Consider the following 18,428-nt stretch of genomic DNA (forward strand, 5'->3'; position numbering starts at 1 on the left):
GAGCTCTGGATGAAAGGCCTGTTTCTTGGGATAATTTCTCCAAATCAAGGCATTGCACAAATGTGATTGGGTCAGACACCGAAAGAGGTTCTACCAGGAGTCCCTGCCCAATTGACTTCTGTTTGTTACATTGAGCAGGCGCCTGGGGGTCTGTGTTCCAGGAAGCACATTCGTGAGACACCTGTCTTTACCACCACCTTTGTGGCATGATGTAAACAGTAATGAGGTCACAGCGTTAACTACCAAGCTCTCGGTCACAGAAAGCTAAGTTATTGCACAGAACTTCAGTGCATGGGCCTCTAAAAATAGTTCAAATGTTTCTTGATGCCCTGTGAAGCGCATAAACAAGTTATTCTTTATGTACAATCTTCATGACCCAATAATGACATGCCTTTGAGGGAGCTCAAGTTCCATTTCAATTGATATACTTTACAAACTTGAAATATATCATCATGTCTTAAAAGACTATCTCAAATCTTTTCAGACTCAAACTTTACAGTGTTATTATTATTATTATTATTATTATTTTTGGCACCAACTTATGCCATTTCTTTTTCTTCAGTTTTCATAATTTCCATTTGTACTCGATACTTTGCTGTTATGTTCCATTTTTGAACAAAATTGCCCATACAGGTTGCAGACAGACATGGTCCTGGTCTAGGTCGTGACATGAAAGTGCAGGAGCACCAAAGCACCAATCGCAGGCTACTGTTGCTTTATCGATTATGTTGTACTCTTTAGACCCGGCACTCATGGCCTGCCTATTGTCTCTGATGAAAGCTGTCCGGAAACCAAGCATTTGGATGCCCTCTTCTTTTTTGTTTTTTATTCGACGCAAGCTGGTGGTATTTTCGTTTTAGCTCTGCATCTTCAAATAAGAGTTGGTGGCAATGCAGGGCATGTTTATTTATTAGCCCCACCCATCTCCTCTTAAACAGTTGTGCAGAAATTCACCAAAACTTAGTAGTTATGGTCACCAGGTGGCACAAAGGTGTGAGAGTAGTATCCTTTTTGACCCCACCTCCTGTGGCTGTGGGGCATGGTCAAAAAGTCAAATTCCAAAAATTGCAATTCCAGCACATTTTGAAACATTTTTAAATTAAATTTTCTATCTGCAATCAACATTGGTGGACACGTGAAATGTGTAAATTTTATGGATTTGACCCCCGGTTCATGCCCATGGAGGTTAAAATAGAAGATGTTTTAAACTCAAAATTTGATATTGGGTCATTCCTGGAGCAACGTTTTACCATCTTTCAACTTTGGTTTAGGTGGGAAGCGTCGGGATTTGGGATTGCGCGCCATAAAATTCGTTCTTCTTCCCTTTGCCTCCGAAGGTGGATGAAGTTACTTTTTCATGTCTGTTTGTCTGTGAGTAAGGTATCTCAATAAATTACTGATGGATTCAGATGAAATTTGGTGGACAGGTTGGGTCTGTGACAAGGCCAACTTGATTAGATTTTGGTGAAGATCCAAGGAGCCAAAAAGAGGTGTACCAGTCCAATTGTAGTACTATGTTCTACTCCGATATCTAAAATGTAGTGAAATTAAAGATCCCAGGCTTTGAGCAGTGAATGAGTCATATTCATGCAGTAGAATTATAGCCTGATATTGGCTTGACAGCTAAGGTGGCTGGCTTGGAATCTTCGTTTCCTGAGTTTGAGCCCCGATGGCTGCTCAATTAACACCAGGTGGGGTTGACTCAGCCTGTCATCCTTCTGAGGTCGGGGAAATGAGTACTCGTGTGCTGGTATAGGGGCACAGCATCAGTGGCACAGCTGGGCCCCAACAAAATGATAGTTACCTGGCAGCCAAGCTGCCTTACACAAGAATAACAAGAATGCAATAGAATATTATCTTCTTTGGCCTGATTATGTTCTACTGGATCAGGCATTGCATGGTGGAGCTATGTGCTATACCAAGTACCCTTCTCGTTTATTTTGATTTCATGTTGCTGTTTATTTATGGTCAGTTTTGTTAACTGAACAATACCATCATGTTTATGATGCTGGGCACAGACACTGCAGCCTCAAACTTTCACTTGCATTTCTTCTTGACTTTTGCTTCCAGAGGGCATCTAGCAGAGAGGCTTACCCAGCTTCAAGCCAGGGAGAGATCTGCGTTTGCTTTCTGGCGGCACAACAGGACATCGGTCACTGAACCAGCAGGTTAGTCACTATCGAGTGAAGGTGGTGGGACAATATGCACTAGAGTTTTATACCACATGCTCGTACGAAAACTGATCATAGTTGGCAAGATCCATATGCATACAAGATCCATATGGGTCATTAACGACCTTCATGGTGGCAATATACCTGGTGTTAGCTTAATGGCTAGGGTGGTGGGCTTGGGATCCTGGAGTTCTGAGTTCAAATCCTGCTTCGCTGTTGAATTAATACCAGGTGGGGTTGACTCAGTCTGTCATCCTTCTGAGGTAGGCAATGTCCTTCTGAGGTAGGCAATAATGTCCATGATTGCTGCACAGTCTTGGATGAAGACCACTCGCTGGTAGAAATGTCAGACCTTCGCCTTTAATACCTGCTGGACAACTACACTGCATGGCCAAAAGTAGGCAGACACCCCTTCTCATGGGTGGATTTGCCTATTTCAGCCACACCCATTGCTGTAGACTGCTTAAGCAGCACCAATGCTCTGCACAGAGTATGGTCCCAATCATTCTCGCTCTCTCGCTCTCTCGCTCTCTCGCTCTCTCTCTCTCTCTCTCTCTCTCTCTCTCTCTCTCTCTCTCTCTCTCTCTCTCTCTCTCTCTCTCTCTCTTTCTCTCTCTCTCTCTCTCTCTCTCTCTCATTGCTGACAGGTGTATAAAATCAAGCACACAGCCATGCAATCTCCATAGACAAAACATGGGCAGTAGAATGGGCCGCACTGAAGAGCTCAGTGACTTTCAATGTGGCACCGACATAGAAAGCCATCTTTTCAACAAGTCAGTTCATCAAATTTCTGTCTTAGAGCTGCCCTCGTGAACTATAAGTGCTGTTATTGTGAAGTGGAAACGTCTTGGAGCAACAACAGCTCAGCCACGAAGTGGTAGGAAGAGCAACAACAGCTCAGCCACGAAGTGGTAGGAAGAGCAACAACAGCTCACAGAATGGGACTGCCGAGTGCTGACGCTCGTAGCAATGAAAATTTGTCTGTCGTGGGTTGCAACACTCACCACCAGGTTCCAGACTGCTTCTGGAAGCAACGTCAGCACAACCACTGTTTGTCGAGAGCTTCATGAAATGGGTTTCCATGGCCGAGCAGCTGAACACAATCATGTAAATGCGCAATGCCAAGCGTCGGCTGGAGTGGGGTAAAGCTCACTGTCATTGGATTCTGGAGCAGTGGAAACGCATTCTCGAGAGTGATGAATCATGCTTCACCATCTGACAGTCTGACGGACGAATCTGGGTTTGACGAATGCCAGAAGAACGCTACCTGCCCGAATGCATAGTGCCAATTGTAAAGTTTGGTGGAGGAGGAGTAATGGTCCGGGGCTGTTTTATCATGGTTCGGGCTAGGTCCCTGCGTTCCAGTGAAGAGAAATCTTAACACTACAGCATACAATGACATCCGAGATGATTCTGTACTTCCAACTTTGTGGAAACAGTTTGGGGAAGGCCCTTTCCTGTTTCAGCATGACAATGCCCCTGTGCACAAAGCAAAGTCCATACAGAAATGGTTTGTCGAGATCAGTGTGGAAGAACTTGGCTGGCCTGCAAAGAGCTTTGACCTCAACCCCATCCTTTGGGATGAATTGGAACGCCGACTGCGAGCCAGACCTAATCGCCCAACATCAGTGCCCGACCTCACTAATGCTCTTGTGGCTGAATGGAAGCAAATCCCCACAGCAATGTTCCAACATCGAGTAGAAAGCCTTCCCAGAAGAGTGGGGGCTATTATAGCAGCAAAGGGGGGGGGGACAAACTCCATGTTAATGCCCATGATTTTGGAATGAGATGCTGGACGAACAGGTGTCTACATACTTTTGGCTGTGTAGTATATGAGTTGGTGGTGCCTTCAGTTTTAAATTCACAAGCTTGCAATCGTTTTTGAAATGCTATTTAAGTTTAGTTCCTTTTTAAAATTAATGTCATAGCAACTAATATCATGTACAGCTTGTTTACCAGCTTTATTATTTATAGGATATAATGTTGAGTGCAGTCTTAAACTATTAGCCTATTAGTGAGGACACACTGGAATAGCATCCCAGAGGTTGTGATTTCAAATCCAGGCAGTATTATGAACGATTTTAATTCTCAGCTTTAGGAAGTGGTGTTATGCCTGCCTGGTGTTATGCCTGGTGTTAGCTTAATGGCTGGGGCCCTGAGTTGAAATCCCACTTGGCTGTTTAATTAATACCAGGTTGGGTTGATTCAGCCTGTCATCCTTCCGAGGTAGGCAAAATGAGTACCAGCTTGCCGGTATTCTGTGTCGGAGTGGCGACCCGTCCAGGATTGTGCCCAGTAGCCCAGGAGACTGCTGAAGTAGCACCAATGCTCTGCAGAGTATGGTCCCAATGGATGGATGGATGATGGGGATATCAGCCTGCTCCACCTAGTCTGATTTACAATCAATGCTAGTCTATTCATTCTGATTGGCTCTTACATCCTTTCCTTCTTTCTGGAAGTCATTGTCATTGTGAAGTGTGTTGCACAATGAACACAGAAATGTAAGTTGGTGACATGACGTTTAATGGCACATCATATGTAAGTATACAAAATATTCTGGATGTGAAAATAACATGAGATTTAGCTTTCTGTCAATTTACAAGCACTGTGGGTAATTTTAATCTGCCAATATCCCTTGCACTTGACTGGAAGTTTACTTTGAGATTATCTCCACTCAGAGAGAAATTCCAAGGCTAAAACAAGTTCATATGTCGGTGATTCGATAACAGGTGATCAGATACATTGTGTAACAATCAAAATTGACACAAACTGTCAGTGCTGCAGCTTCTTTGCTGGCTGAGCAGGGTTAATGAAAAGGTCATCTGCTTAAAACCTTCGACAGATTTGTTGAATGGAAATCTGACCAAGCTGTGACATCCTCACTTGCCGAGTTAAAGGTCCTCAGACCACCGACCTGTCTGGTATTGGGACAGTCTTCAATAATATGTCATTGTCTGCTCTTGTCCACATCTGCTTTGAGGGCGATCACAGAAGTCCCATCTGTGTCCTTTGACTGCACTCTGATCCTGACCAGTCGTACTTCTTTTACATGCAGCACATGGCTTCTGGTAGCATCATTTTTGCTGGTGGTATGGCTGTGTTGCTGATGCAGTGCCTCCTGGAGGTTAGAGCAGGACTTTGAAATTTGTTCAAAGTGTCAGCGTTACCTCACCTACTCTTTGAGAAGGACATGATGAGATCCTTAATGTCCACCAATGAATGCTGACAGATGAGAAGCCAGTTTAACATTCATCAGAGCGATAGCGCACACATTGAATCACCTTGCTTGTGATACACCGGGATGACAGTTTATAGCTGGGTTGGGATTCACACCCAGGCTAGACTGCTTAGAGGCATGTGTGCTCCGAACCAGTGCAGAAGCAGTTTGCTTCAGTCAGAAGCAGTCAGAAGCAGCAGGAACAGCATCTTGTTTTGTGGTGACTTAAAGACTGGTTGATTGGTAATGGGGTCATCAATAAGAAAGTGGTTTATTCCTATTGAAGAAACACATTACAGCCAAGATGGCACTCAGAAGTTGAGGTGGGCTAATCCTTTCCACAATGGGGCATTAAAATGGGAGATAAGCAGCAGGTTGGCAAAAGTGATACGAGTATAGTAGTAGGTGTGGCGAGTTTTGTTACTTTGCCAGTTTAATTGTCGCATTGACATGCCTGATTTGTAGGGAGCGCTGTTTTCCAATACTGCCAGCCAAGGTAAAAGTGTGGGGCACAAAGTTTCTGACACAATATGCATAGTCTCGTGTAAATGCACATCAACCAGCTTGGTGTACAATGAGTGGGCCCAGACAGGAGCATAGTATTCTGATGCTGATGAGCAAAGGGTAAGGGAAGATGCTTGAAGTATGTGAGTGTCAGCTCCCCATGTAGATGTGACCCACTTGAAAAGTAGGTAATTACATGACTTGACCGTAACAGCTAACTTGGTTAGGTGGTCGTGTTAGGTCAGAGTCTGATCAAGTGTAACACCAAGATAAACTGGTATGACAGCCACTGATCCATTAATGGAGATATTTTATTCCCAGACAATGTTGGCATGATAACCAGGAATGCGCTTGTAGCTGTTTGTCACATTTGGCAGGAGGCACCATTGGTGTAAGTAATTGCCCAATTCGGAATTTGGGATCTTGTAGATCGAAGAATGCCTGTGAGTGAATACGGCACCAAATGTCGTCTGCGCCAATAAACTCCGAGATCATGTAACTTGCAGATCATTGATGTACACGATGAAAATAGTTGGGGTAAATACAGATCCTGAAGGGAAACCATTAACTTCAGGTCAGGTCAGGTATGAGAGCATGTGCCAGAACAGCGCGTCACTGCGTCCACTTTCCGCTGGTACTCCAGGAGCCTCCGTCTGGCCATCCCCCAGGCAGATGCCTGGCCCATCCCCATCTCCTTGAGATGTCGATCAACCTGCTGCAAGCACGAGGCACGTGGTCAGCCCATTGGCCTCCTCCACTCACGAGACTCCCTCGCTGAGAGAATCTGGTGAGCAGGAACAGCATCAGGAAAACGAGCCACATGTCCATAAAGCTGCAGCTGATGCTCATGGACTATGCAGGTAACAAATCTCATTTGAGTCTCTCTCGGTAACTGCTCGTTGGGCACAAAGTCTGACCAGCAATAGCCAAGGATTCTCTGAAGAGACCTGGTACCAAAGGAATTAAGTCTCCATCTCAGATCCCTGGTCAAAGTCCAAGTCTCAAATCCGTAGAGCAAGAATGGAACACACCAAGGACCTGAAGACTCTGACTTTCGTCCTCCTGCAAGGTACTGACCGTACCACACGCCATGATCCGGTGAATCCATGACCCCAGGCCCAACCGAGACCTCGATTGACCTCTGACTCGTAGCCAGCAGAGACATGAATATCACTGTCAAGGTAAGTGAATCTCTCCGTGACCTCAACATCCTCACCATAAACAGATACTGACAAGATAGCAGCATCCAATATGTCATTGAAAGCCTGGATCTTAGTCTTGACCTTTGATTGATGGGTGTCACCAAACCCGTAATCCCAGGGGCTCCGACTCCTCATTCAGCACCCCGAGGGCCCCCAAAAGGATCGCCAGAGCCTCCGCAAAGATGACTGCATCATCTGCTAAATCAAGGTCAGAGATCTTGACATTCCCAAACCATGCACTGCAGCTTGATCTCTCCGATATCTTCCCCAGAATCCAGTCCATACAAGCACTGAAAATTGGGGGGTTACACACCCTCGACGAACTCCAGTAACAACTGGAAATAAGTCTGAATCTGAGATGGTACCACCACATCTCACAGCACTCTCAGTACCAGAGTATTGTTCAGACATCAGATTTATCAGTTTTGATTGCACCCCACGAAGACTAAGAATCCTCCGGAGGGCATCCCAATTCACTGAATCAAACGCTTTAGAGAGATCAACATAGGCTGCGAGCAGCCCCTGCCGAAACTCTCATCTGCATTCGGTGAGGACCCGAAGGGCAAGGATACAGTCAATTGTTGACCTTTTTGGTGTAAAGCCTGACTGCTCTGGGCGCTGGTGCTCAAGCAGATGGTGGCAAACCCAATCAATAATAATCCGAGCAAAGGCCTTGCCCGGCACTGAGGGCAGTCTCACCCCTCAGTAATTGTTGCAGTCCTGGTGATCACCCTTCACTTTCCAAAGAGGGATAACAGGGCCCCTCTTCCAGTCAGTTGGGATGATGCCTGTGTTCCAGGCAGAGCACAGAACTGCATGCAACGACATGTGTACAGTATTTCCTCCAGCCTTGAGAAGTTCAGCATGGATGCCACAGATCCCTGGAGCTTTACCCCTATTTGAACCGGTTCACCACAGCCTGTTTCCACAAACAAAGGTGGATCACAGTTGATTGGAGGGTCAGCAATGGAGATAGTAACACCCCTGACATCCAACTCAACAGCTGGTGGGTCAGCCTGGTACAGTCGCTCAAAGTAACCGGCCGTGTGGCCCTTCAATTCCTGAGGTCTCCATAATCTGGTGAACTGGTGAACCGGTTCAAATGCCTGGTGTTGCTTAATGGTTATGGTGGTGGGCTTTGGATTCTAGGGTCCTGAGTTCCAATCCTGCTCAGTTGTTGAATTAATACCAGGTGGGGTTAACTCGGCCTGTCATCCTTCCGTGGTCTGCAAAATGAGTGCCAGCATGCTGGTATACTCTGTCGGAGTGGCGACGCATCCAGCATTGTGCCCAATAGCCAAGGAGACTGCTTGAGCAGCACCAACGCTCTGCACAGAGTATGCTCCCAATTTCTTCCTCCTCCATAATCTGGTTTCATTGCCTTACTGTGCTTGAAAAACTGCGGTTTCAAAGGAGAAACTACCGAGTTTGACAACCCAATGCGGTGGTGATGTTAAAGATAGCTTTACCGGTCGACTCGCATACTATCTTGTGTAGGTCTCTCTCAGGTCAACAAGCATGCCTCTTGGCTTCAGGTTTTGCTGTCCATCGTTGGTGATCTCTGTTGAATTGGTCATTGTAATAATTTGTACCAAATGCTGAGCAACATTATTGGTCTAAACAGCTGCATTGAGCGGGTCCTTGCCTTAGCGATCCTGCCCTCGCTGAGAAATCTTATGAAGAACTGGACAAGCCAGTTGCAAGCACGAGGTCCAAGGCACATGTGAAATTCTGGTAGAATGAAAGACTTTGACGAGATCCGGTGGCGTAATGGTTAGAGTTTCCGTTTTGAGTCTGCCAGGTTCGCTGTTTGAATCCTACCCTAGCCATATCGTACCAAAGACTTTCAAAAAAGGGTATGTGCTGCTTCCTCCCTTGGCACTCAGCATTTGTAAAGGATAGAGCACGGACGAATAACCATGAGTTGGCAACAATTGCGCAGGCATAATGGGCCTACCAGCCTCCTCATGCTTTTATGTTTCTTGTTTGAGAACTATTATTATTATTATTATTATTATGATATATATTTTCATACAATTATGGTTTTAGACTATTCAACCTATATCCAGTTCAAACATCACAATGGCTTTGGGACCAATCAGTTTGTTGTACTGTAACTGCGACAGAGACTCACACACTTATCACCTTCGACCCTTTTCCAAAGGGACTCTTTCAATTTGCAACCGTTGATTGGGGATCTGGTTTGGCATTGTTGATGAGTGTCACCAATAGTGGTTTTTGCAATGTCTGGATCACTAGTCTTCTGATGCTACTGAATTAGCCCGAAACACTCTGAGATGAGGCACGGAGGGTACACAGGAGGGTCGCTGCATGAGATGGATGCTCTTGCGGCTTTAAACAAAGCACTTTGGAAACGGCTCCCATTATATTCAATCGATGCGACGAGGTGCGAGAGTCACTGCTAGGTTCCAAGCTTTCACAATAAGTTTTCCAGCTTGACTTACAAAAGTTCAACAGTTGTTTTTTATCAACGACTAGACTTGACAGAAACGAGTATTCTATTATGGGAGTTCCACTTTTCCTTTCGATCACTGGAAGTTGGACACCAACATCAATTGACAATGGTCGATGTTGGGGTTGCGGCAGATCGTCTTACACAGCAAACTGAGCCAGCTGGGTTGACTTTCTACTGAACTGACAAAACTGAGATTTTGAGAGTACACTCGCTGTGAAGATATATCTATATCTGGACGTGCAAAATGTGCCATGATGTTTATATATCCCATTTTTTTGTATAACCCACTGAAAATCAATCCCCAACCATGAGCCCCTTGACTTTAGCAGCATGGAACCTCCCAACTATAACGTCATTCCAGAGATGTCTTCAGAGTTGCATCATTCAGCCTGAATTTCTGCTGAAAAGGATCGCCCATATTTGGTAGTGCAAGACGACACACCTGATGACGTCACAGGAAAGATTATCCGGCTGGTCTGGCTTGCATCATGCATTGACGTGCTCCTGTAAATTCATGTTTATTCATCCACACGGTGAAACCAACATACCATGCATCTAAATACACACTGGTAATTATATTAATGCAAATACTTACCAGACTTTTAGAAATTAGAAAATTTCTACTTTTTTTGTTTCAAATTACATCAGTTGAGTTGAACGATCTAACTTTGTTCATGTGGCAGTTTGTTTCAGTTTCAGCAGTTTGTGTGTGTGTGTGTGGCAGTTTCAGCATCGCTTCAGCCTCTGCACTTCAGCCGCTTTGAACAATGGCTTACATGTATCTTTTGTAGTCCTTAAATAAAAATTTTAGAACTTTAAAAAAAAAATCCTGATTCACAAACCTGCCTGTTTTCACATTTGTTTTTGGTTTCCCCTGACTGTCTGGGTGACTTAATTTGAATGATATTTACCGCCTCTCCACCCTTTCGTCCCCAGGACCACCTCTCAGGCTTACTGTTCTGCGTATGCACATCGAGTGCTCCATGATTGTGGCTCTGTGCTCCATAAAGAATGCCATCGAGTCTGATCCACAATCCACTCTGGGTAGCTCAACCGTTATCCCCACTCTGCAGGAGGACAACCACCAAACACACTCTGGTTCTCCCACCTTTTCTCAGCGTATTTCTGTTCCACACCAGTTTGCCGCGTTGACCCAGCAGGCATGCGGATCTTCCTTTATCAGTGATCCTCGACCTGCACCCACACTCATCGCCCTGTTTACTTGTGAAACGGCTCGGAAATTGAATCTACAGCTCGGTTGCATCGTTCGAGTATCTCCTCCATGGTATGATTGCTCACTCAAACCGTACATAATGATTGATGTTATAATTGTGAATAAAAGCTCTAACCTGAACATAACTGTGGCTATTTGGCTAATCCTATGTTGTTCATTTCAGTGATCCATGAATATTTGCATCAAGTCAAATTTGCTTGAGACCAAAGCTGTGCAACTACCTTGATGCTGCCAAAAATAACCAAAAGTTACCGTAAGATCTTTACTTGGCTCAAATATGTTGATCATCACCTCTCCCTCTCCACCTTGTTCACATCACGATGGATGATGGACTTCACAGTCATTGCCAGTAACATAACCACATGAGAAAAAGTTTCTATTTCAAAAAGTGTCTTCACTCTCCTAATATATATATATATATATATATATATATATATATATATATATATATATATATATATATATATATATATATATATATATATATATATATATATATATATATATATATATATATATATATATATATATATATATATATATAAAATTTGTTGGTCTTTCAAGCAAAAGGTGAATGGTAAGCTGAAGCAAAACAGTCAGTATCACTCCAAAACAAAAGAAGTGCGCAAAAACAGATCCTCTCATTTACAGGCCAGCTAGCTTACTTGCGGGTTATAAACCAAGTCATGGAATCCATAGTTTCTGACATCATCTTTTTAATTTTTTTTCTTTTTAAAAAAAAAATTGGCCTAATCTCTGATGATCAGCTTGGATTTCATCCCAACCACTCAACTTTGAATATGATGCTGCTGCTTTCTCAACAACGAACAGAGGCCCTGAATCTTGAGCAAAAAGTCAGGGCCAGTGTCCCTAGGCATGTCTTGGGTATTCAAATCAGCCGAAAACTGCTCTGCTTGGCAAGCCTACTGCCCATGAAATACAAGACCACCACCTTTCCTGGCTTGCCAACTTCCGCCACTCATGCTGTTGGCATGTTTCTCTCATCGAACTCATCAATATCGTGTTAATGGGTCCTGATATTACGGCTGCTTTGTGATCCCAAATCCTCGTTTGTAACTTTGTCTTTCCTTATGTACCTTGCTTAAACAGAAAAAAAAGGGCATGCAATTGTTCTTGTGTAATTACTCAGCTGAATGAATCATGTTTAGCTGTTTCACTGTTGTTTTAAACGGGAAGCTTCGTGCTAATTCTCCATTGATGGATCTTTGTGACTTCGTTCTGACTGTACTGCAGCAGGCCGTAAGCGTTGGCAGCACTTTGGCCAAGTTTTATCATTTGAGTCCTCACGAGACATGCTTGGTGTACGTTCTTTTACTATTATTGCACGATATGCATGAAGATTATGGCACAAAATAAGTTTTCTGTTTAATGGGAAACAACCATAGTCTTGATTTTTGTTTTTTCCTTCACTATTCAGTACTTTCGGTCAGCGCTCATTTTAAAAGTATTCCACATGGAGCATTGTAAAGAGGAGTATGGCCATACTTTGTGAAAGGAAGAATGCAGATCATTCATGAAAGGTATTCTCAGAAGAATGCAGACAGTTGATGAAGTGAGGTTGTGGAAGTAAAAAAAATAAAATAAATGGAAGCAGAACTAGTGACTTGTTTGTGTCTGGAAGTATAACCATGAGAGATGACGAGAGAGAGAGAGAGATAGAGAGAAGTTGTGGTGAGAACACCCCCCCCCCTCACCAGCCCTGCCCCATCTCCCCTCTCCCTCCATCCCAAGTCCATGAAAGACAATGTCCTTTTGATATGTGTTTAAACAAAAGAATATTCCTTGCCATGACTTCTTCACTCTGAACATCAATTGATTGCCGGCATAACAGACCCATTTGAAGAATTAATAGGAGGTGCTCCAACCTTTAAAGAGAAGCAGGTTAGTTGACGGGGAAATCACAATGCTCTTATCGACACTAAATGCACAATTTATACACTAGCACACATGCTTCACCCATTTAATGCACTTATTCATTTGCCTTTATCATCATTTCTGTGACTTCCCTGCTCACTAATGCTCCCGCCTCTTGTTCATGGCTGGTAGTTCTTGCGACATGTCCGGATGCCACTCTGCCACCCTGCAGCCAGCCCACTGTAGCCTGTTTGCCTCCCACAGAAGATAACGGTTGTAGATATAGTTGGTGGGAGGAAAGATTTGAGCAACAACTTATCTTGTCTCAGAGACCCACAAGACCAGCTTTCCACCCACAGAACGTGGAACCAACCCATTTCCATTCTTACCTTCATCTTCTCCACTTGATGAGTCCGTCAACTGAATTCTTAAATGGCCGAAATGTGTAAATGGGGCTTTATTTGTGTGCAACATTTTCAAGGCAGAATTTGACAAGTTTCATTTCTGTGCCAGTCTACAAGTTTCCAATCTTTACCACTTATTGACCACCTTGACCACCATCGCACAACATGGCAGGTCAATACAACTATGTGTGTATATGTGTGTGATTGTGCTTCCTACAGAGCAGTTCTTTTCCTCTTATTTTATATTTTTAATAGTTTCAACAAATAATTTTTGAGAGGGAAACATATGCAAAGTACAGTCATGTTTTAAAGCCTCCATCATAACATTGTAAGGCAATGCTAGTCACACAATAGTCGTTTGGTCTGTGGCATTTTCCTTTTTTCCCCTTCCTTTCTTTGTTGTTTGAGGGACATGTGATATCCAAATGGTTTCGTTATAAACTTTAGCTGTGAAAAGCAGAACAGTGTATGGCATTTTAGAGCAGCAGCATGCCTGCCTGTAGTTAGCTCAAAATGAAGTCCATTCAGTGTCCTCGGCTGGCCGAGCTGGCGTTTGATTCACACAGAGAGTCGGTGTGGTCTCTTTTTGGTCGAGCAAAGCCCAGAACTGATTGGAAACACGTGTGGGGGCATGTGTTCAGATGGCAGTGCCTGGGTACTTGTTAATTCCTTGCACTGGGTTAGAGCCAGCTGTTCTTGCTGCTCTCTGACTGTACACTGTTGCCTGTGGCCTTTTTACGTTCCTTCCAGCAATTCCTCATTCCATGCTGTCATCTTCGACTCGGCCAATGGCAATCTCCAGTCAAGTATGGCCCATGGCCTTTGCAATCCCATTACTATCTTCAGCACGTCCCATGACTATAACTAACCAGTGACTATCTCAGTGTGTCAGTGTAGCTATCCTAATGCTATCTCCATTCTGGCCTTTGGCTGTGGATCTCCCATTGTTTTTTTTTTGTTTTTTTTTTTGCTATCCTAGCCGATGACTGAAGCTATCCCATTGCTATCTCCAGCCTGGCCATGACTGCAGCAGTGCAACTATTCCATTGCTATCTTCAGCCTCCCCTATGGCTGTGGATCTGGCATTGTTTTTTTTTTTTCCTATCCTGGCCCATGACTGAAGCTATCCCATTGCGATCTCCAGCCTGGTCCATGACTCCAGCTATCCCCAGCCTGACCCATTGCTGTGGTAATCCCATTGCTATCTCCAGCTTGGTCCATGACTGCAGCTATTCCATTGCTATCTTCAGCCTGGTCCATGACTCTAGCTATTCCATTGCTATCTTCAGCCTCCCCTATGGCTGTGGATCTTGCATTGGTTTTTTTTTATCCTATCCTGGCCCATGACTGAAGCTATCCCATTGCTATCTCCAGCCTGGTCCATGACTGCAGAAATTCCATTGCTATCTTCAGCCTGGTCCATGACTGCAGCTATCTCCAGCCTGACCCATTGCTGTGGTTATCCCATTGCTTTCTCCAGCCTGGCCTATGGCTGTGGATCTTGCATTGTTGTTTTTTGTTTTTTTTATCCTATCCTGGCCCATGACTGAAGCTATCCCATTGCTATCTCCAGCCTGCCCTATGGCTGTGGCTATCCCATTGCTATCTCCAGCCTGGCCCATAGCTTTGACTATCTCAATTGCCATTTCTGGCAGACCAGTACTGATGCCATTCTGCCTGTTTGTTGTATTTTTCAACATGATATCAAGCCTATCTCCAACATCAATATTTGGTTGTTGAAGGTTTTTGTAATAGTCATTGGTCATTAGGTTATTTCACTGAAATAATGTCATAGAATGGGTATCCGACTGTCTGTCCGTCCGTAGTACGTACGTCCATTAACATGTGATTAAAACCTCTCCAAAAATACCCGACCGATTATGGACCAAATTTGATATGATGCTTCATGACAGCAAGCTCTCATTGGGTTGTTATCCCCATCCGGATTCACCTTCTGTGGAAGGGATTTAAGGGGGATTTTATTCAAAAATCTTCTTCTCAGAAACCGGCAACAGATCCAGACCAAATTCACCACGAGGAATCAGGACCAAGCCCCAACGTTGTTCTCCTCATGGCCATATCTCCTCATAGCCATATCATGGGAGGGGAATGTGCCCCCTCCCCAAATCCCTTATTTTCACTAAAACATCTTTCCCTTACAAACTCCATAATCGATATGGACCAAATTTGGTATGATACATCAGAACAGTAAGGTCTCATGGGGTTGTGCTCCCCATCCGGATCTTCCCCCTATAAGAGGCTGAAAAAGGGGGATTTCGCCTCAAATACAAGTAATTTATTTTAAAATCTTCTCAAAGACTGATGGCTCGATGCAGACCAAACTCTTCATGAAACGTAAGGGCAATGCCATTAACTTAAGTTGTGCTCCCCATGATCATACTACTTCAGGAAGGGGGGCCATGGCCCCTTCCCCCCAATCCCTCATTTTCACCCCGCCTGTTGGGGAAATGACCGTCTGTTCCTCACGAGGCTATTTATTTTTAGACAGTTATTTCTCTGTCTGTCACCTGCCTTTGGATATTTCCCTTCTTTGTGTGCTGAGTGGTTGCATAACTATTTGTTTTGTTTCTCCTTGAGCCAGATCTCCCTATTGACCTGTGGTGGTATTGTTTTCATGGGACGTCCAAGACCGTATACACAGCAGAAATAATTTGAGATCACAATGAGAGAGATAATGATGCACATTGTTTGGAAATGTTTGCATGTTACCCCTGGAATACCAGTACTGGCATGGTCCTTGTGGTCTTGTGCATGATTTAGTACCAACCAACTTGGGAGAGTACATTAGACCTGGTATGCATGTCTCAAACGGTCCAGTACGAAGACCATTATCTTCAGACACAAGCTCCATTTATTTGTGCCTCTGTGCTTTTCATCTTGTGCTCGGCATCCACTGGAATTGTTTGTTTATTACAAAATACCCTGGCTTTATTACATTATACTATTGTCATTTTTTTTTTTTTTTTTTTTTTCCAACATGTTCACAATTTCTATCGCCATGCTCTGTTTTCACAGGTTGTTACTCCCAGGGCGATTGCACCCCACATTGCTCTCCACAAACTTCTCTGAGCGAGAGGGCGGTTCGCCATCTGACCGACCGAACACCCCGCTTGCGCTTTTACCACGTATCAATGCAACTCCCGGCCTGCCACTGAGCATAGCACCTGTCTCAGGCCTCACACATCCTGTGGTATGTTGCAGTGGTCATATTCTTCAGGTATATGAAGAGGTGGCAAATTTGTGCAAACATTTTTGTTTCTGTACTACATTTCAACAAATGCCATTTGTTGAAAAGCATGGGCCATTCGCATAGTTGCGTTGGTTCGTGTACAAGATATCTAAGTTTACACTTTAAAAAGAAAAATCATAAAATTACGCTGATCATGTACATTTGAGGCAGCAGGAGATCAGTGGTTAATGTGCTTACCAATGAGCTGTATGCCTGGTGTTGGCTTAATGGTTAGGGTGGTGGGCTTTGAATCCTAGGGTGCGAAGTTCAAATCCTGCTCAGCTGTTGAATTAATACCAGGTGGGTTAACTCGGCCTGTCATCTTCAGAGGTCGGCAAAATGAGTGCCAGCATGCTGGTATACTGTGTCGGAGTGGCAACCCGTCCAGGATTGTGCCCAATAGCAAAGGAGACTGCTTAGGCAGCACCAACACTCTGTACAGAGTATGGTCCCAATGGATGGATGGAATGAGCTGTCTCATCTGGGTTTCATACCCAACAGGATCAACCTCAACTTAGAAGCTGCCATTCCAGATGCAGTGTCAGGGATGGGGTGGGCTGTGGTTAGTCTGTGCTTTATCCACACCCTATGTACTCAATCTATCTGTTTTACTTTTCTTCCCCAGACGTGATGGTCCAAATGGCCACCTTATTTTTCGAACGTCGTCTTGTTTATTATTTAAAATTGTATGGTTATATTACCACAAATTATATTGAAATACAGTAAACCCTCCAATATCATGGGGGTTAGGTTCCTGGAAAATGCCACGATAGTTAAAATCGCGATCATGGAAATCAAGGGTCAATGGGAACGGGGGTTTGGTTCCTGGACTTTGAGAAAATATCGAGGAAGATCGACGGAAGCCAGAAATAAACGCATTACAATTGAAATAAACACGTAAATACAATAAGTACAGTGCAAAATAAACAAAAAAAAAGGGTTTTACCATCTACATTTATTCCAAAACAGCGAGATGGGTGATGGTAAACATATTACCGACTGTTCGTACTGTACTCTGCCGTAAAGGGAAAACACAAGACTTGGCTCAGATATGGTGATGATGATGATGTTGGGGGGAGGGTAGAGGTTGGAAAGACATGGATGTAGAACTTGCAATGACTGTTGGATCATCGGGAGCACGACAAAGGCGCCTGCTGCATTGCCACATAGAAGAAGGTTAAAACGATCCTTAGCCACCTTGATCCAGAGCAGATCTTTCCTGCTTGGACAGGAAGGTACGAGATGGCATCCTCTTCCCAAATATTCCCATCTCTTCGGCATTAAAAACCTGCTCCAGAATAAATCAGTTCACCTCGATTCGTTCCATGAGCCGTGGTTGAACTGCAGAAACGTTGATAAATCCACAATCGGTTTTCCCATACACTGGTCCATGCAAGTGCACACAGTGGTTCAATACGATGATCACGGGATTGGAACGAGCCTTTTGCGCATTGCTCGCAGGAACCCTTGCACGGATATTTGACTCGCATTTACACACGGTTGAATCATTAATCCGGAAATGGCGGCCCACAGATGCCGCACTTTCACTTCTTGCTGATGTATCTAATAACTCGATTTCTTCGCACATTGTTATAACCTTTCTCTGCCTTTTGGCGCGATTAATTTTGTCCATCGTTTTACGTTTGGATGCCATATTGACTGTTGTGTGTCTACCAGATCGAGTATTACAGAGTCTCTGTCATTTCCTGTTCGATGAAGATTCCTTATTAAATTTAGCTTCGTTCCCGTATGCTAGTCTGATTACTACAATAAACAATGCGCGAGAAATAAGAAAAGTCTCCTAATGGGGGTTGGTCGTACACACAGATGAAAACAATGACTCATCTCTGCTCACAAACCGCGATTGGCAGAAACAAAATACTGCGATAACAAAATCGGAACAATAGGTTGCTCGCGATATTGGAACCCTCGATATTTGTGTTTACTCTACTGTATATTGATGCAGTATGGAAACGAGAATGGCACTCGACAGAGTGCATACCTCAATCAGGCTAAATGGTCTATGTTTTGTTATCCACTGATAGGCCGGATCTGCATCCGGACTGTAACCAAAATCTAATTTGCTTGTTCTTGT

General features: G+C 44.0%; 1 protein-coding gene across 10 annotated transcripts in view; it reads left to right on the forward strand.

Moving 5' to 3' along the window:
• Window positions 1–18,428, forward strand: part of SPIDR (scaffold protein involved in DNA repair) — a 100,951-nt gene that overhangs the window by 66,636 nt on the left and 15,887 nt on the right. For all 10 annotated transcript variants that reach the window (XM_085889883.1, XM_085889874.1, XM_085889873.1 and 7 more), the window contains 3 exons: window positions 2,071–2,168; window positions 10,507–10,855; window positions 16,120–16,294. In XM_085889883.1, the coding sequence (XP_085746009.1) occupies window positions 2,071–2,168; window positions 10,507–10,855; window positions 16,120–16,294 (622 nt within the window). The remainder of the gene's footprint in view (window positions 1–2,070; window positions 2,169–10,506; window positions 10,856–16,119; window positions 16,295–18,428) is intronic.

This window comes from Eptatretus burgeri, chromosome 7 (genome assembly GCF_056783735.1).
Source record: "Eptatretus burgeri isolate ZD-2024b chromosome 7, Ebu_testis_v1, whole genome shotgun sequence".
NCBI lineage: Eukaryota > Metazoa > Chordata > Myxini > Myxiniformes > Myxinidae > Eptatretus > Eptatretus burgeri.